Source organism: Phaethon aethereus (assembly GCF_964289735.1).
Source record: "Phaethon aethereus genome assembly, chromosome: Z".
In the NCBI taxonomy this organism is placed as follows: domain Eukaryota; kingdom Metazoa; phylum Chordata; class Aves; order Phaethontiformes; family Phaethontidae; genus Phaethon; species Phaethon aethereus.
Window position 1 is genome coordinate 26629552 of NC_138577.1, and position 20750 is coordinate 26650301.

A 20750-nucleotide genomic window follows, 5' to 3' on the forward strand; every position below is an offset into this window, starting at 1 on the left:
TGTACAGAGGAAAACAAGGTGTTCTATTCAGAAGCAAGATGAAGATACACTACTCCTATAAGGCTGCAGGTTATTATTTTGTAAACAAATGGCTATTTATTTATATACAGTTCTGTGTGTGCATTTTTTTGGTCCAGTAGGTGGAGAGGCAATAGCTGCACATTCCCTGCCTGCTATAGAGATGATGCTGGAAGGGAAAGAGAGAATTGAATTAATGTTGCTGCAGTAGGCTAGGTTCTCAGGTTTTGGACAGTAAAATGCAGCTACACCACTAAGACCACATAGCCATTCAAGTTTCATGAAATATATTTCCTTCTCTTTTTGGTACTCTTTATTTCTACTCAGGCCGGAATATACTGACATGGCAACACTCAGCTGCACTATGAGAGATCAGGAGATAGTGTAGGACGAGTGCTTGGCCACACCTTTGCAAGCTGGTGTGAGCTTCCACTTTCATAAAAGAGCACAAAAATACAAGGACCAGAAAATGAAATTCATTACATGCCATGTCACCAAAGGGACAAAGGAAGCAAACTCAAGCTGTGAATTAGCTATCTTCATTTTTAGTAATTGCAAATATTAACAAAATGAACAAGAGACGATACTATGAGTTGTCTGTTCCTTCAAATCGAAAGAGCACCCTGTCCTCTGCTGATCATGGTAGGAGTGAAGTGTATGAGTGCAACAAGCAGGAAGAGGAGATACACCCATGGTGCTAACAGCCTAAGCTGTATTTTTAGTATTGTAATTATATTTTTCAGTCCAGATAAATCCAGATTTTCTATGGCACCAATATGAATGTATCTCTTAATTTATCTAAATCCTTTTTTACGTCTCTAAACTGAAGTGTACTTTTGTGAAAGGTTCATCTATCTCCTGAAATCAAGAACTTGTGGTTTACATGTATTCTTATTTAAAATGTAATTAGGTTTGAGAAAATAAAACAAGACTTTACCCTTTAGTAACTGTATCTTCCTGAGTTCTCTTTAAGATAGGATCAGAATCTTTCAGGACAGAGCCAGTGCAGTAGGCATCCAGATACATGGATACAGACAGATCTCATCTCCTCCACCTACTCTCTTTGAATTAGCAGAGTGCTAATTCAGAGAGCCCAGTCAGCTTTGGTCTCAAAGTTGTGAACTGCATTAGTGTGCTGTTCTGCTTATGGTTAAAATGCTCTCCGTATTATTTGGATAACTGCCTGTTAGCTTCAACACAGTGCTATCTAGCTCCAAAGTCAAAGCTGACTTGCATCTGGCCAGCTCAGCAGATGGAAGAGTTCAGGTCTGTTTATGACATTACACCCAAAGAGTTGCAGAGTACCACAGCTTTATTCTTACTCATGTATTCATTATAATAATTTGGGATATACTTCAGAGAATGGGTCAACACTGAAAGAACCAGGATTTAACTTGGCTTATGAAATTAAAAACATCCTGTGAGCAATAAAACTAATGAAAACTATTTCTTCTGTACTTGTGGTTGGATTCTCTGACACATAATTGCTCTTGTAGAATTCGTACCCGCACTGCAAGTTTTTTATCATCTGAGACATTCATAGTGTCTCTTTTCTCATTTGAATTCTTTAGTGTCTGATAAGAATTGAGCTCATATTGCAAGCTTTCCTTTGGGGAAAATAGAAAGGAGGTGGAGTAGCACTACATTTCTCACTACTCCCATTTGACTTCCTTTTTTTACAGTACATGTAGACAGACCACATATCTGATTCCTCTACCTCCCTGTTGAATTTGGTTTAAACTGGCCAAATAGGTACAGGAGTTATTTTACAGGGGACTTGGCTAGCCTAGAAAGTTGGTCAGCATTAATACCTTTAAATTCTTATACTAAATGTGGATCTTTGTAAACATTTAGGACTTTACTGCACCAGAGTTTCATGTTTTAAGATAAATCCTAATCTTGCTTGTTTTAAGTAAGCATTTCTGTATTTTCCTATTTCTATTTTTGCTACTTATATTCCTTGCTCCAGTGCTAACAAGTAGTCTTTTAAGTGACACTCCCAAACCTTAGCCCAAGTCATAACTATCCTGGAAGGATACTAGATTTTACAAGATAAATCTTAACAGCTGCATAAAACAGGAAGCACACAGTTCTGCATGTATATATATTTGTTTTGACTTACATAAATATTTACAGACTTGGAGCCCCAAGTTGTTAATCAGACTTCACAGAATCATAGTCTCTTTGGGTTGGAAGGGGCCTTTAAAGGTCATCTAGTCCAACCCCCCTGCCATGACCAGGGACATCTTCAACCAGATCAAGTTGCTCAGAGCCCTGTCCAACCTGACCTTGAATGGTTCCAGGGATGGGACATCTACCACCTCTCTGGGCAACTTCTTCCAATGTTTCATCAGCATCATTGTGAAAAATTTGAAAAATTTCTTCTTTAAATCTAATGTAAATCTGCCCTCTTTTAGTTTAAAACCATTATCCCTTGTCCTGTTGTACAGGCCCTGCTAAAAAGCCTCTCCCCATCTTTCTTAGAAGCTCCCTTTAAGTACTGAAAGGATGAAATAAGGTGTCCCTGGAGCCTTCTCTTCTCCAGGCTGAACAACTCCAACTCTCTCAGCCTTTCCTCATAGGAGAGGTGTTTCATCCCTCTGATCATTTTGGTGGCCTCCTCTGGACCTTCTCCAACAGGTCCATGTCTTTCCTGTGCTCAGGGCTCCAGAGCTGGATGCAGGACTCCATGTAGGGTCTCACCAGAGTGCAGTAGAAGGGCAGAATCACCTCCCTCGACCTGCTGGCCATGCTTCTTTGGATGCAGCCCAGGATACGTTTGGCCTTCTGGGCTGCAAGTGACTCATGTCCAGCTTTTCATCCACCAGTACCCCCAAGTCATTCTCATCAGGGCTGCTCTTCATCCCTTCATCCCCCAGTCTGGATTGATACTGGGGGTAGGCCCAACCCAGGTGCAGGATCCTGCACTTGGCCTTGTTGAACCTCATGAGGTTCACATGGGCCCACTTCTCGAGCTTGTTCAGGTCCCTCTGGATGGCATCCCACCCCTCAGGCATGTCCATCACAACACTCAACTTGGTGTTGTCTGCAAACTTGCTGAGGCAGCACTTGAACCCACTGTCTGTGTCATTGATGAAGATACTAAAGAGCACGGGTCCCAATATGGAGCCCTGAGGGACACCACTCATCACCGATCTCCATCTGGACATTGAGCCATTCACCACTCCCCTCTGGATGTGACCATCCAACCAATTCCTCATCCACTCAACAATCCACCCATCAAATTCATCACTCCAATTCAGAGAGAAGGATGTTATTTAAGGAATGTATAGATAAATATATTTAAGGAAGAAGTTTCTCACAATGAGGGTGGTGAAACATTGGAAGAAGTTGCCCAGGGAGGTGGTAGATGCTCCATCCCTGGAAACACTCAAGGTCAGGTTGGACGGGGCTCTGAGAAACCTGATCTAGTGGAAGATGTCCCTGGTCATGGGGGATTGGACTATGTCACCTTTAAAGGTCCCTTCCAACCCAAAGATTCTGTGATTCTACGTTGTGGCAGACTGTGTCAAAGGCCTTGCAGAAGTCCACATAGATGATATCGGTAGTTCTTCCTTTGTCCACTGATGTGGTCACTCCATCATAGAACGCCACTAGGTTGGTCAGGCAGGACTTCCCCTTGGTGAAGCCATGCTGGCTGTCTCGAATCACCTCCCTGTCCTCCATGTGCCTTAGCATATCTTCTAGGAGGATCTGTTCTGTGATCTTCCCAGACACAGAGGTGAGGCTGACAGTCCTAATAGAATTAGCTGCCAGTATAGAAGCTGCATTTGCCCAAACCCTTGATTAATACTTCTTACACAAAATATTTACAGGTAAAACAGAGACCTGTTAAAAATATTCTGCTGTTCCACAACATTGCCAACATGCAGCAAGTCACTAGAGTTCAGCCCTGCACTGTATATGACAGAAGGCCTCACACAGCTGTGAAAGCTGTTTGGTTCCTCACATGCTGAAGGCTGGGGCATGGTGTTGAGTACTGTATGTCCCTCATCTTTGAGATGTTTCCTGGTGTCTTACGTTCTTTCTTACAAGTTGTTCCCCGTAAACCAGGTATAAGTTAGAAGTTTTGGCTTGGTATAAAGCCCTAATATTATGAGGCTGTATATTTTTTCCAGTATCTAATGTCTAAAAAATTTGTTGCTCGTTCCCTTTAGATGCCTCTTCGTTGGATTTAGAGACATTTGATGTGCATACTTTATCAGATGCTCTGAAGAGGTATCTCCTGGATCTGCCAAATCCCATCATTCCAGCAGCTGTTTACAGTGACATGATTTCTGTAGCTCAAGGTACAATTACCAGATTATTTCAAATGTCAAACAGCTTTTATTGAGATTCTGAATATTCAGTGGTCCAGCTGTCACCCACAGAACAGGGAATATTGTGCACAACCTGGCAGCACCTCAGAAAACATATATACTTCACCACTTCTGATGAAAGTTACTTCAATTCAGACCTAGACATGGATTACTTACTTAGCTATTTATGTAAACATAATGGAAAATGTAAGGGATAACATATTTCTCTTCATTTTAGTAAGTAGAATGACTATAGAAAAACTGGGGGGGGAAATCAAGGACTAATCTGTATGCAGAAAGCTAATTTTTAACTTTTTATCAGTGCTGACAGAGTAAATCTATTAGAGGTCATGGTGTTCTGTGGTATGTTGGGAGTTGCAGATTATAAAGTGAGAAATACATGCACGTTAAGATTCATCATCTACAGTGGTTGGTTCAAACAAGTACAGCTTATAGGCTTTCAGCATGTGGGCCAAGTATTCTGTTATATATCTCAGGACAGGATGTTGTTACTGGTAACCTTCAAAGTTAGAACAGCACCTGTGAGATTTATCTAGTGCATCTCAGAATTGCCCAATCATGTGTAGCACTAAACACAAGACAGACTTCTACCAGTACACACTGAACACATTGTGGTTTTTACCAAAATGCATATCTGTTTCCATTTGACTTTTAAATACTCGTTCTTTACTTTTCCCTGAGCATTTCACTTTTTTCAAAAGAAGAAAGAAGTCTTACAGCACTAATGAAGGACAGAATTACTCTTTTTTTTCCTGTAATATTGATGCTTCCAAAGGAGTCATATGTAGTTTCTTTTTACTTGTTAAATGTTCCTGTGCTGATATCAAGAGCCTTTTGTCTCTTTGCTTGCAGAAGTGCAGAGCTCAGAGGAATACGCTCAGTTGCTGAAGAAACTCATCAGATCTCCAAATATACCTCCCCAGTATTGGCTCACACTCCAGTATTTGCTGAAACATTTCCTCAGAGTTTGTCAAGCCTCCAGCAAAAATCTCCTGAATGCAAGGTCTCTGGCTGAAATTTTCAGCCCTCTGCTTTTCAAATTCCAGCTAGCAAGGTACATGGGTCATCTTTATTATATTTTGAACCCATATATATGGGTTCAATATCTGCAAAACTATATTTAATGAATTAATTTTCTGACCTTACTTCTAATGTGGAGGGCATTGCTATAAATTTTTCCAATGTTTTTTGAATAATTCTATTGTAAGCTTCTGCATTTTTCCTAATTCTTACTGTCTGGTCCATGTCTTGCAGCTCTGATAATACTGAACACCACATAAAACTCCTAGAGATTTTAATCACAAGTGAATGGAGTGAGAGACAGCCTGTACCAGGTAAAAACTATTTTTAATTTTAAAAGTTATGTGCCATTGTTTTCTTAAATATTAAAATTCAACTTAAGGACAGTAAATGTTCATTGTTTTTCTTTTTTAATCAAACTTAATGTGAAAGTGCATAATTACAGAAATAAGTAGAAGTTGTTCATATGTTCTATAGTGATATGCAACATTTGGTTTATAAGAAACTGTCTTTTTCATTAAAATCATTTTAGTACCCATAGTCTGTACAGCCTTAGGACTTTCATATCCTTTTCAGTAGACAGTGAATAGGAATTTGTGAATTTTTAAGACCTATAAACCAATAGAATGCATATCATACAGTGGTGGTGGGGTGAATTCTGGATATTGTATTTAAATCTCACTCTACTCCCAGGCAAATTTTCTTAGGGCTACAATACCCCATAGAGATCATCGGAAGAAAATAAGATTGCCCCCTTTACTTACATATATGTAATTTTTAATCCAGAGACTCAAAAGATTTATTTATCAATATAAATAAACAACATGGAAAATATTAAAACCCCATTCAGGAAAGTTAGATTATACTTGTATTGATTCTGTGAGTTAGCTAACTTAGTCAACAAACAGTAAAACCCACCTCTAATTTCTGCAATAATCCTCGTTTTTAAATCAGGTATTTGGTATGAGCAAGACAGAGTTGCTAACTATGTGCAAAGGAAATTACTAATGCAGGGGCACTTTAGACATTAGCTTAAAGTAATTTCTTTTACAGTTTATTAACAGAAAATATCTGAAGAAAGGATAGGGCAATGGTGAACAGAACATTGGGCAGGCTGTAGCTCTGCCACCTCTCTATTCAAAGTACAAAGTAAAGTTCATGGCAGTACGATTTGTAGGGCTGCTTAAGATTTGAAGAGCTAGAACACAGCAGCAGAAATATTCCTTCTGCATTAATTAATATTTTATAATACAATAGTTTATTTTGAGATTTTGGGGGTTTTCGTACGATCTGTTACAAAAATAGAACTCAGTCCCTGCGCATTTCAAAGTCCATCATGGGCAGTGGAATCTTTTTTAGTTGAACATTTGCATATCTGTTAATACGCTTTTAAAAAAAAACTCAGAGGCAAATTTTCAAGCTTTGTAGTCTATGGTTAGCTAGCCTCTGCTCTTAGGCCTGTGAAGAGCTTGAATAATTTTCAGAAATTGAGTTTTAATAAAATGTTATGTGGGTTTACAGGATTAGGACACAAGTCTCTTTTCCACACCCAAATCATTCGGTGACCTTATCACCTGAAGTGGTCTAGTTTTATAGTTCTTATAGAAGACTCTAAGATGTAATTTTCAGAATTATCATCTTCAAGATTTTTCCTGTAGTGGCTTCAGTGTCCGTAAACATTGTTTAGAGACATTGTAATAAAAGGAAGATTCCTAGAAAAGAGAACTTCTTTGTCATCTAAGTGTTCTGAAAATGACAATCTATAATAGAATTTTAAAAGCGCAGAAGTTACGAGGCTGTAAGCAGAAAGAATCTTACTTGTTGAAAATAATGTAATGACAATTAAGCCGTAACAGGGAAGCCAATGCCGCCAGGTTTCTTCTTTTTTTCATGGGCTGGAGTGATAGCTTCCTCCTTTCTTTTTTCTTTCCATTATTCTCAAGTCTTGATGAAAGCATTCTGTCTAAAACGAGCTGCACATGAAGATTTAGCAGTATCTTGCGCAGTACATAGGTACATTTAATGTAGTGTTGGAGATAACTGATCTGAATAGGGAGGAGGTCTTTGCACAACTGTGTTCTTATCGCATCACCCACTAATTGCCCTTCTTGCCTCAAAGCAACAGAAAGTATGCAGTTGGACCTTATATCTTAATATATCTTAAAATTAGTATCTTAAATTGTGCATCTTTAATTGTACATCTTACAGCTAGAGTGATGCTTTGCACACTGTAACACAAAAACAGGAGTCACTCCTAGGCCGTTACTTGATTTTTTAATCACAGAACAATTCTGGACTGATAATTTTTTCCCACTGTCACAGTGCTCAACAGCAAGCTATGCATTTTAATTTGTGAATTGGAATAGTGCTTAGCCCTTCACAAAAGTTAAAGTACCTGTTGTGCCTCTGAGTGTATTAAGTTAAGACAGAGTAATGTTGCAGGAGAAGTAAGGTTGGAGAAATGGTTGTTTTGAATAATTGGTAACCAGATCCATTTCCTGATTCCCGTCTCGCTCTTTGAGTTTATCAGTAGGAGTGACAAAAGATGGTGTTAGTGGGCAAGCTAGGTGATTTAGCATCCCGTTTTTAACACCCTAACTTGATGAACAGCCACACAGGCTTTAATTTAAAGAGTAATGCTCATTTTACAGTGGGAAACAAAGTGCATGTGTCTAAATGTGCTGCTTATGTCTCGCAGAAGCTCACACATCATACAGAGGTGTGAAAGGTGCCTGTGCTTCTAGAAGTAAATATTGAAAAACAGGCTATATTTCTAGGTGCAGAAGACTGGATGTTTTTTTCAGTTCATTTTCAAGGATCATAAAGGCTCCTAGCTTTCCCCTCTGGAGGAGGCCTGCCCCGGATACCGGTCCCAGAGCTGTCCACGGGGTCCGGCGCGTTCCTGGGGCAGTGCGGTCGGTGTGGCGCTCGTAGCTGGGAAGGCAGGTTGTGCAGAGGAAGGTGGGGTGATGGGAGAGTCGGGAGCGGATTTCTGGGGCGGCTCGGGGAGTTGGGGTCCTCTTGGGACCAGGTGGTGTTAAGGAGCATGGAGTGGCTTTGGATGTGTGAGATGAAGGTGTGTTATCACAGGAAGGTAAAGAGGAAGGGGGACGTGGCGGGAAAGCGAGGAGAGTGGCGGGAAAGCGAGGGGATGTGGGGAGCTGGCGGCATGACAGGCAGATGGGCTTGTGCGGAGCGAAGGAAGAGCTACTGCAGTGGTGGGAAGGAGCTGCCGTCCTGTACGGGCGAATTGAAGCCTCTAATGGCCTGTGCGCTACCTCAGGCTGAGCTGCTTTGTCTGGACTGTCTGTCTCAGTTACTCCTGTTTCCCAAGCTTGTAAATGACGTTGTAAATAATGGCTCAAGCTGTGAAATATTGCAGTTTTAAGCATGAAGAGGTAGGTTTTACTACTTACGGGGTCATAGCTGAGAATGAGTGAGGTAATGAGACTGCCTTACATGTAACTGCTCACCTGCTGGTGATGGGGTGAGAGTCCTGGCAGTATTGCCAAGATGCAGACATTTTGCTTTTAGCCGCACAAAATACGAGCCAGAGGGGTAGCATTCCTCTTGGAACCGGACACAAAGCTCCCCTGGGCTGCTGCGGTGGTCAGGCTCAGCCTGCAGTCCTGTCGATAGTGTCTTGGGGACACAAACAAGTATGTAGGAGCGCAGTCCCTTTCCAGGACTTTCCTGCATCATGTCGCGGGCTGGGCTGGAGTGTCGGCAGCGCCGAGGGTGGTTTGGAGCGTGCGGAAGGCATCTCCCCCACGAGAGATGGAGTCGTGCGGGAGGGATGTTGCGTGTTCGTGGCTCACCCGGCAGAGGGCTCCCCTTCTAAGCTAATAAAAACCAGGCTTTATACCTGATTTAACGGAGAGCAAAATGCTTTGTAAATCACCATACCTAGGAATGCTGTATTCTTGGTTGAGGGTTTGAGAGTAGCCTATGCTTTATGTTTCTTAATACCTAATTGAAAGTATTTGGTAATATTTGGAACATACATGTACGATGTTATTATAATTTTTTATGTATTGATGTGTGTGTGTGTATTTGTATGTAAGTATGTGCAAACACATGCATGCAAGCCTGATCAGTTCTCTTCCTGCTTCATACATAATTTCTTAGGAAAAAAAATGCTTTATGGATAGAAGAACACTCTGAGTATGACTGCAAAAAATAGCAGGCTGCTGACTTTCTGCAAATAGAAATCTATAGATCCAATGGGCACCACTCAGGGTTTTGAAATTTAAACTTAAATAAAAGTTAAGATAGGACAATTTTGTGAAAATGCAGGTGTGTGCATGCCAATATCTTTTTTTGACAAGACACTTGATTCCCTTCTGCAGGATGATTAGGAACTCATTCTTGCACAAGGCACTGGAATCCAAAAAAAACCACTGGACTTAGGAAGAAAGCCTTACCTGTTATCTCTGTGTGGGTACCTATGCTTTTTAAAATTATAAACAAACTAGGTGTAGGTTGTCTTTTCTCCTTTGAGAATATGCTCTGTATTGTGCCCTGTAAACCAAGAAGTGTTATCAACCCCTTCTGTAACTTTAACAGTAAACAGGAGGCGTTATCAGTTACTGTCAGAAGTTGGATTAGTTCAGAAACACTGGTTATCATGTCCATTTGAAGTAAGCTGTACCTTTATGACTGTGCTGCTTTCAGTAATATATAGAACTGACAACTTTTCAAGCAGGCAACAAGGGCTAAAACTAGAGAAGCAGGGTATTGTTGTAGGTAAAGCTCATCAATCAACTGTAAAACATCAGAGATGTACTTCAGATATTTGGGATTTCATTGTGAGGTTCGAGTGTAGTATTTTGTAGCACAGGAAGATTTTGGTAGGTGGAGTGTTTGGGAGGTGAGAACTTTTCAATGCCATTTGACTGCCATAAGGAGCACAAGCCAATGTCAAGGAACACAGCTACTAGAAGTTCTCATTGTTTCCTACAAGTGGGAGGAAAATATTAATCCCCTTCTCTTCTTTCTCTGAATTAAATCTTGTGGTCTGCTTCTCCTTCCACTTTGAATTTATTTCCTTGTGAAAGTATAGCTGGCAAAGAAGTTACCCTCTGTAGGCAAAGGGGAGCAGGCTCTTCAGGTGCTCCTCTGTTCCTTTAGCAAGTCTGATCTCCATCAAACACCACGGCAAGGAAAATATATTTGACCTAAACTGCTCCCTCTCTGTACAGTCCATTTTCCCGCCTGCCTGCCCAAGAAATGAACAATCCTGACATACTGGAAAATACCCTGAATACAGACAGGTGTTTTTTTCTACTGTTTCCAGTTTATAGGAAATGGATAAAATGGATAAAACGCCTGACAGCATCATGCTAAGGGTCTTCAAGCAGCACCTGTGCTTGTGATCCAGCGTGAGTTTGTAGGAGGTGATGCTGTGCTTGCAGGCAGGCTGTTTTGCTTGCACAGGGCTGCTCTGAGAGATGCAGCTCTTTTCAAGGAAGATTTTGATTCTGGTTTTTTTTCTGCAGTTAGTTAGTTAGCCGCTTCCTGTATTTGGCTGATCATGATGTTTTCTTGATTTTAATACTGCACTCAGCAGCCAGTGACAGAGACTATTTTAAGGCCTCTTACAATGGTGTGCTCATTTACTTAGCTAAAATGAGACAGTTAGCCCTGCATATTGGCCACTTGTTAGCTGATGACAACTTTTACTTTGAATCTGGCTCCCCCTCCCCCACCTGAAATCCCTGGCTCAGCAAATATTTGAACCTGCCCAAGTTAATCATGAAACTGAGATCTTTATCTGAGAGAGACGTGCAAGCTACTGAGGGTGGTGGTTTCTTTTTTTTTCTGTACAGTACTAAAGTCAAGTTCACTTTTTAATGATGAACCAGAGTAAGTGGATACCTTCTGCACAGCACAGAGCTTTAAGCAGTTAAGAAGAGGGAGAAGGCTTGGATTTTTCTCACTGCATGTTACAGCTTTTTTAGGGATTTTTATGAAACATTGGTTGGAAAGCAGAGCAACCTCTTTTTCAGAATTTTTTTTCTTCAGTGCTTCAGAGAAGCTTCCTAGTAAAAGGAGTTTTTGAGGGGCTTTAAGCAAGATTTTTGTAAGAGGAAACCAATTAATTTTTCAGATTGTTGGATTGTATTTTCAGGCTGTATTACAAGGGCAAGCGTTTGCGATGCATAATTTACAAAGTAAGTGATTTTGAATTTCTATGTGTCTTTTCTTCATCACCTCATGATTACCAGGTAGAGCTTTCGTGGTCTTGAGATACGTGAATGAAAGTTAAGTCCCTCAGTAGCTCTGCAGGTTATAGGGGGAATGGGGAATCGCCTATCTGCCTCCTGTCTTTTCTTGCCTGCAAGCTAGGCTAGTCTGAGCTGAGTACTAACCTGATCATACAAGTGTGAGCAGTCCAGAATTTGGCCACCAGTGAAAGCCTGGAGAATTAATTTTTCCTGAAAGGCTTTATTCAATCGAAGAAAAAATCTTACTGATCCCACATGAGACCTAAGTGCAGCAATGTAGGCTTGGTAGAAAATCTTTATAACCTAATTTAAATAATTACTTTGGCAACTCAACTGTTTGGGTAGCAGGTGGGCTAAACCTCCAAGCTTAGTGTTTGTACTTGTGTCTGGGATGATTTTAAGTATCCTATTTCATTTTTGAAATGGAAGGAATCTTTGGAGCACGTCTACCTAAACAGGGAGAGGAGAGTCTACTTGAGAACGGATTTGAGCTTGTTAACATATAAAGCAAACCAGCATGCATTTTTTTGTAGCTGTTGGTACTCCAGACATGTTCTTATATGTTAATGCTTGTCTAAAAGGGGTAAGCTGCCGAGGGGCACAGAGCAGGGGTAGATATGTGTGAAATATTTGGGAACGATATAAATTGTGTTAATTTTTTTAATGAGAATTTCTGAGATAGAGCACATTTCAGCTGCACCAGGATTTCTTATGATGCAGGCGCAGATAGTTGCTACAGCTACTCTTTGTTGTGGTTATTTTTGGTATTTGGTTTTCTGCCCCCATAGATTATAGTGACTATAAGGCATTCACATTGCTTTACATAGCATTGTGCTCTGGAATTAATAGTCTGTTCTGAGCGTGTTTCTTCCAGAGGTCTGAGAGCGCTACAATCAGCGATGAGGGGAGAGTTAAGAAGGAATATTTCCAAATGGTAGGAGGATACTGATGACATAAAGTCAAGTGAGAAAGGAGACACTGACAAGGGACTCTCGCTTTTAAAAACAATTAGCTTGATAAATATCTCCGTGAACACAGGGTAGAAAAACAGTGTGAAAAGGCAGACTAAATCTTGTTTTATCCTGACAGACTGGCTTTTTATATTCAGCAAAACCGCATTTCAAGATCTTGCTCAGTTTTGACTTTCTTCCACAGTTTAGGCAAGTCTGCTGAATGCATGATTACAATATTTGGGGCTTGGATTTCAAAATGAGTGAATTTAAATTGATTGGAATTGTTTTTTATTACAAAATGTTAAGGGAGGGGAAGACACTTCTGCAATAAGCACATTTTATATAATAATGTCAAGTGTATCAGACCTGTGTGTCAATTAAAACAATATAAATCTGCAACCGTTTCAAAACATAATCCATATTTCATTATGTGGAGATACATATATCTGTGTTTATATATATGCGTAAAATGGGTGTGTAATGGATACACACACACACAGAGTTGTGCCTTTTCCCTTCTGTGTCTTTAATGTGTAGAGTAGGTCCAGAAGCCTTTTAAAGCTTTTTGAATGGTAAACTTCAGGTGTCCAAGCAGGAGAATGCAACTGAGGTGTGACCGACCTACTTCGGAAGGGAGCTGCCCTCTGTGTGAGTGTGCGTGTGTTGTGTGAGTGTGTGTGTGTCGTGTGCGCGTGTGTGTAAGAGCTACGTGCTGCAGCATATCAGCCTTTTGTCATCCTGCCAGGATTGGACTGTACCATGCTGCAAAGTCAGGAAAACGATCCAGGAAGGCAGACAAGGAGAGCCCACTTGCTCCTTTTGTTTGTAATACCCGGTTTATATTGCAGTTCTGCTAAATGTAGATTCTTTCTGAAACTGAAATTGTTTTAAGATTAATGTAGAACAAAATGATGAAACAGGAGTGGTCTGGTGACACTATTTTGACATGATTGGCTGAGGATTATGATGTAATAGGTTACAGTGCAGCCCCTTATAGGTTTTAAAATGAATTCCAAGACACCATTACAAAGAGAGCCTGACTCTTTTCTTGTATCTGAGCTTACTCAGTGAAACTCATACAAATGTACAATACTGTTTGGAATATGGAAGAACTGGATATAGAATATCCTAAGACAGATATAAATTGTGGCACAGACTTGATGTTTTACATAGAAATGGATCCACCAGGTAAAACTGCAGTCTTATTACAGATGACTTCATTCATTTTGGTCTTTGCAATAGCTGCTGAAAAATTCTTAGTAGATATGTAGGATTTCTTTACTTTGTCATTGATACAAATTGTTTTTATTTTTCCTTCTTTTCATATATTAGAATTAAATTAGAATTAAATTGTGCTTTAGTGCATGTTTATAGTAATTAGAATCATAACCTGTAGAAATACCTATCTGCTTAATTAATTGAATTTTTACTGATTTGACCTGTTTCTGGTTTGATTTTATTCTGTCAGATGTAGTTCTAATTCTGCTATTATATCATAAAAAAAATTATATTTCTTTTATTACTATTTTTGCTGTCTCTGTTCCACACTATGACCAAAAGCAGGTGCTGTAATAATACTTCTGTTTCCTGAAACAATGTTTTTGATCATTTGAGGAAAAACAGATTTTAAAATCTAGCGATATTAATTGAATACCTGATACTGCATCATTTTTTCATATCATATAAAAATATTATGCTATCTTGATCTAGATTGCAACTTTAAAAACATTGTCTTTTGTAGCTGGTCATAATATATAGGGCAGGGGCTTTGTAAGGAATGGTGTACTTACTGGAGAACTAAAAGAGCTGAGTTGATTTGAATTCTGATTCCGGTATAGTCCCCCTTGCTACTAAGTCAAGAGTGCTGCAGTATCTTCTCTGGCACCCACTGGTATACATCTGCAGCTTTGACATTGAGAAAAGGGGATGTGGTTTTTAATCAGTCATGGCATTTGGAACACAATTTATTCTGTAGAATACTAAGATTAACACAAGGGGTATTTGGGTCACAGATGGGTTTCTTAAAGTGGGGGGGGGGGGCTTGGCAAATCATCGCACAGAATGCTGAGGATCACAAAAACCTAATTCTTCTTAAAATACACAGTATTGCTGTGGGTTTGCATCTTTTAGTGCTCAGCTTCTAGGTGAGGAAGCAGCAATACTCCTGTAAGATCATTACATAGGAGGAAGAAAAAAAAGAAATTTTACATGTTTTATTGTTTTTATTCACCTGAAGATAGTCTAAGAAGGTAGAAGCAAGCTTAAATTTTTTTTTCTCAAATGCTTTTTTTCATGAGGAAGGAGAAGAGTATGGTGTTATATTTTGCTTAAAATATATTACTGCAAGAGTAACATACTTTTTTGAAATAATACTTTCTTGTTGAATCATATTGTTTTCAGTAAAATAATCTTGATTCCTCTGTCTTTTAAAGACTGTTAGTGATGGAAAACTCTGTTTTGTAACTGTGGTGGTGGGGTTTTTTTCTCATTCATGTAATAATGTGTAATTTCAAGGAATATATAGTCAGGTTTTCAATGAATTATAATCAACTTTTTTTTTCCCCCCCCTTCATCTGCAGCACTGCCTCCTAAGCCACCGAAACCTAATACTGTAACTAACAACGGTATGAATAACAATATGTCATTACAAGATGCTGAATGGTACTGGGGAGATATCTCAAGGTAAATCAGCTCAAGATATGTATTTCTTATGTTGGGCTTTATGTTCTTGCTATGCTATTCTCTGTGTATGTATTATGTTTAACTGTAGAAAAATTACAGTTCTAAGAGCTGTTTTTAGGATATTTTCCAACACAAATACATTACGGTTGGTTTTATTCCAAACATGACTAAAAAGTTACTGGCAGTCAGTTAGAATGTAGTATATGAAATGGTTGTTCTGTTACTTTATGACAGCTATATGAAATGCTAGCATGAAAGGTGAAAGGACAACACCAAGAAATAAGTATTTTCTTCTTGTCTTTTATCCAGAACTGTAGGCACAATAGTTAACAACCCAGACTAACAGTGCCGTGTATTAGCAACGTTTTTAACCGTACTATATATAGGTACATTAAACCAACACTGGCTGCTCCAATTGTGCAGGCTTGTATGAACAAGCAGAAAGACCTTTGCATTAATACAATTTTGTCCAGCAGTGAGAGGACATAGGCTATACCATTTTTATATCACAGTTGTTCTCCAGCAATGTTAAATAAGCTATTAAATAACTATATTTATTAATGTGGAGATCAAGAAGGCTTATAAAAACCACATTTTAAAACAGAAGAATTTAGAGCACAGTGAGAGGGTAAATGAGTGAGAAGTGACTGGTTACTTTTGGTTTCATTTTAGAGAAGAAGTAAATGAGAAGCTTCGAGACACTGCTGATGGTACCTTTTTGGTGCGAGATGCTTCAACCAAAATGCATGGGGACTACACACTTACGCTACGGTAAGATTAGTTACACTAGATCCGTAATACTTGACAGTAAAATGCAGTGCTGCATTTAAAATACAGTGTTCTTTAGGAAATAGTAGTTGAAGTATGCCTAACTTTTCAACAAACTTTATTTACAGGAAAGGAGGAAATAACAAATTAATCAAAATATTTCATCGAGATGGAAAATACGGCTTTTCTGACCCATTGACTTTCAACTCAGTGGTCGAGCTAATAAACCACTACCGGAATGAATCTCTAGCCCAGTATAATCCTAAGCTGGATGTAAAATTACTGTATCCAGTATCTAAGTACCAGCAGGTAATTTAGTCTGTTTTCTTTGTGTTTCGCTTAAATACAGAGAAATTATGTCGGAGTGTGGAGTCATTTATCTTGAAGAACTTCAGCTCTATTAATATTGAAAAAATAAAGTGGGTGTAAAAATGGATATTTTTATTTAAAACCAACTTCATATTTTGCATGTGAATAGTTAAAACTTTAAGTATTGCAGATACATTATTAAGAAATAAACTTATGTTAATAAATATCCCACTAACTAATGATGAAATATATAATTTTCAGTATAAAGCTGAACGCTTGCAATGCAAAATTGTTTTTTGTCATTAATTTCTCATTTGCATACTATGCGTATAGTATATTATATCTCCATACTGATGAAAGAGGAGTCACATTTACCATGAAACTATCTAGGCATTTTAAGGAGTTTTATCTTGAAAATTTGTGCAATATAACTGTTTCTTTATGGCGTATCTTCCCTTCTGCTTATCATTCCAGGATCAAGTTGTAAAAGAGGATAGCATTGAAGCAGTGGGAAAGAAATTACATGAATACAATACCCAGTTCCAAGAAAAAAGCCGAGAATATGACAGACTTTATGAAGACTACACAAGAACATCTCAGGTGAGCTGGGTTTGAAACCAAAGGTAGAGTGGAAGACTTCTGTAGATTTAGAAGAATATTATTGTAAATTCATATGGCCATCTTCCTCCATCCTCTTCCCCACCCCTTCCGCCACCATTACCATTGCCAGAAGGAGGAAACGTCTGATGTGCTTGCTCAGTATAGTAGAATCGCTTACTCATGTTTGAAGAGTCACCACCTGTAACTTAACCCACCCTGTAACCTAACCCACGCGATGCCCAAGTCTGACACCTGCATCCAAAGCAAGCACAGAACTATCTTCGTTTACCCATACTTCTGCACACTGACCTCATCAAGCTGAGTTACAGTTTTCAAGGCACATTTGCAGTAAAGCACTTTATTACTAGTTTTTCAAGGGTCTGGTTTCATCTATGCGTAGAGAGATGTCGTGTGTAAATACAGTGCAAGAATGAAATGCTGCCTCTATCCTTCTTTCAACTTAATTAATTATTATCCAAGTCTTGAAGTGGCAGTGAATTACTGCTGTTCTACAGACCCAGAATCAAGACTGCTTCTTAAAATGTGCAGGCAGTATACCTAAAAATAACTGAAGAAAGCTGGAGAACTGCAGGCAACTTGAACTAATGACTTAAAAGACTTAGCTGTTGACTAGCTAGGTAGGGCCAGGAGGATGGACTAAATGATCTCTTGAGACCTGTCCAGGCCAATATCTTATACTTTTTTTTCAGGAAGCCAGATGTGCCTCTAAGGACATTAGTTGGTGTGAAGGGCAAAGTGCATTGCTATAAGGCTCTGATCGTCACAAATATAACTTATTTATACAAAACAAAGATTGTAGCTAGCTCTTTGTGTAGCAGGTTTTCTGTCTTGGAAAACCTTATCATGCTAGCCTTTTCCAGAGGTGTGTTTTCTCTGTGGTATAAGGCTCTGCAGACAGGATGTGTTCTGGTAAAAGGATATTGAAGTCTTCTGTTACAATATACTGAAGTGTTTCTCTGATACAAGCCAATAAATCATCCCCTCTGTCTGAGAACAACTGTAATAACAATTATTTTATTTTCAGGAAATTCAAATGAAAAGAACAGCTATTGAAGCATTTAATGAAACAATAAAAATATTTGAAGAACAGTGCCAGACGCAAGAAAGATACAGTAAGGAGTACATCGAAAAATTTAAACGGGAAGGAAATGAAAAAGAAATACAAAGGTCAGTATTTGTATTTACATTTCAAATAGTGTGATTTTGAAGAAAGAAACAATGCCAAGTATAGATCTGCCTAAAACTAAAGCAAGATGGCAAGTTTGAAGCCATTCAGTTGTTAGCAAATCAAACTTCAGATGGGATAGATTACATTGCAAAATGTATAGCTACATCTAGAGAAACAATCTGTTCTCTTAAGTGTCTACATCGCTAAATAGCAGATTATAAAGTTATGAATAAGACATCACCAGAGTGTAACCTACCACATTATTCCATTCAGAATTATGCACAACTATGAAAAACTGAAGTCTCGAATAAGTGAAATTGTGGACAGCAGGCGTAGATTAGAAGAGGACTTAAAGAAGCAAGCAGCTGAATATAGAGAGATAGACAAGCGCATGAACAGCATTAAGCCAGACCTCATACAGCTGAGGAAGACAAGAGATCAGTACTTGATGTGAGTATCATTATGAACTAATAAAATTCTTTTTTTGAAGGTTTGGGGGGGGGGGTTTATTGATACCCCACTTCTGTGACTAACAATTTTTTTTGCGATTGTTGTCCAGGTGGCTGACGCAAAAAGGTGTTCGACAAAAGAAGCTAAATGAATGGCTTGGAAATGAAAACACAGAAGAGTGAGTATTAAAAAGTTTAAATATTTCTGGCATTTTAAATCATCTTACGCAGAATTGAGATAAAGCAGATTTAATTCCTGGACCACACAGAGGAAATCTCAAGCCTAGGTCTCCAGTAACAATACACACTGTTAACACATGGCAGCCTACATCATGCAAGTATTAGAAAGGACTCTGTCTCACTCCCTACTCTCCATTATTCAGGGAAGTACATAATCAGGTTACTATAGTAAAGCACTGGAATTTAGCCTGTATCTTTATTCTTACCTGCAAAATAAAGATCATAAGGTGTTAGTATCTTACAGAGTTGCTATTTGAATGGATAAATTGTTCAGAAGGTCTTTTAGGTACGGGCAGGCTTTTTCCAAATTTCAACTGTTGGTACTATGGTGCTATCTAGTATAGTGGGACACACATCAGTGTATCACATTGCTGTTGGACATGATAAAATTGTATATGCTGAAGAGTGGTCTTTCTCTGGTTTTGCCATCTGGTTAATTTTTCTAGGAAATGGCAGGATAGTGTTCTGTCATTTCAGCAATTCAGTTTACTGTAGGTTCTGACCAAGGCTTGGCTCATCAATATATTTCACTTCATTCCTGGGAAAAAAGCAGAAAGCACCTGGGTGGTGTGAATGTAGGCCAAATTTAAACAAAAGCAAGCCACAATATAATATCAAAAATGTAGTAACAGTGAAGAATGAACAAATAACAAAAACACAGTTCTCTGAGTAATCTTTGTATCAATGTTTTCTGTCTATGTAGTTTTCTGTGGATGCCTTTTATGCTGGCTGGCTGAACGTACAGCAAAAGCAGCAGACAGACGATGACTGTTTTGTGGATTTAGATTCTAGCCTTGTCCATATCTATTTTAATTTGGCTTGGTTTATTGAGTCTCCTACTGTTATCCTCAGAATTGTGCATCTCTGCTGTGGCTGCACTGGTAGAAGCAGAGGATAAAAATGGCATACGTGTTTTCAAGCCATGTTGTTCACTCAGTCTTAGCACAGCTCAAAGGTGGTATGATGGAGAATGTGTAGGCACCTGTTTCCAATAGTACTCCCATCACTTAAACAGTAGACAAAGAGCAATGCCAGGCCATAGTTTTAATGTAGCTTCAAAATAGTAAGTGAAACTGTTTAAAAAGAATATCTTCCTTTTCTCTCACTCTGTGACTCTTCTTGCCAGTGAGTCTGGTAAGTGCTCAGATTTCTGATGAAAAACTAAACTTTCAGAATATGACTTTAGGAAAAAAGTTGTAATGCAGAGAAAATCAATATAATGAACAGCAGGAAAAGCGGGAATCACTTTTTCTAGGTGCTGGTTGAAAATAGAGCCGCTGCTGAAAGCAGAACAAAGGAGCATGAAGGGATAAGGGACCCAGAGAGAGTGTCATCTGAAACAAAAGAATCCTTCTTCTTTCTGAAAAATTGAATTCTGTGTGAGATTGCTGATTTCTATAGACTACTTTGAGAATCTTCAGAAAGACAGAACTGTGGATGAATGAGAAGTCATGTTTTCTTAGACCAAGGAAAACCAATTAAAAACCTATTACAGAGAGAATAAATACATTAGCCAAACACAGACTAATTGCAAAGCTGAGCAGGAGAAGCAGGGCCTACCAGTACAGGCTGCTGAGGGAGTAGGGAGCTCTGGAACTGCAGAATATCAAAGTGGTGTCCACACAGCTGAACCAGAGACATCTTTCATGGTGGGCTTTAGCTCAGAGGGTTCTCTACAACTCTGAATCAGCTTTATAGTTGGTGGCTGTTTTGGTATAGAAGGCCCTATGTTATATGCTCTTCTCATAAGAGAGAAGAGAGAACTCTACTATTCTACCCTTTCCACAAAGCCTTCTCCCCTATAAATAATTAATCTGTCTACCTGTACAACTGCTTGTAGCTTTCCCAAGCAGCAGCTGTAGTTGATGCATAGCATGATTTTTCACTGCTGACCAAGTGTTCTGATCTTTGGAAATGAAGCTGATTCAGAGGGTATTGATTTTGTTGGGCTTGCT

At 39.0% G+C, this 20750-nt stretch overlaps 1 protein-coding gene across 3 annotated transcripts in view; it reads left to right on the top strand.

Moving 5' to 3' along the window:
• The window catches only part of PIK3R1 (phosphoinositide-3-kinase regulatory subunit 1), a gene marked incomplete at both ends in the record, with an annotated part of 54923 nt that overhangs the window by 33039 nt on the left and 1134 nt on the right, over positions 1-20750 (top strand). The window contains 10 exons of one of the 3 annotated variants that reach the window (XM_082012809.1): positions 4197-4328; positions 5211-5412; positions 5613-5692; positions 15138-15240; positions 15913-16011; positions 16137-16317; positions 16792-16917; positions 17963-18105; positions 18380-18556; positions 18666-18734. In XM_082012809.1, the coding sequence (XP_081868935.1) occupies positions 4197-4328; positions 5211-5412; positions 5613-5692; positions 15138-15240; positions 15913-16011; positions 16137-16317; positions 16792-16917; positions 17963-18105; positions 18380-18556; positions 18666-18734 (1312 nt within the window). Of the gene's footprint in view, positions 1-4196; positions 4329-5210; positions 5413-5612; positions 5693-11161; positions 11552-13640; positions 13747-15137; positions 15241-15912; positions 16012-16136; positions 16318-16791; positions 16918-17962; positions 18106-18379; positions 18557-18665; positions 18735-20750 lie in introns of those variants that run through there. The other 2 variants (XM_082012811.1, XM_082012810.1) reach the window with 2 other exon arrangements.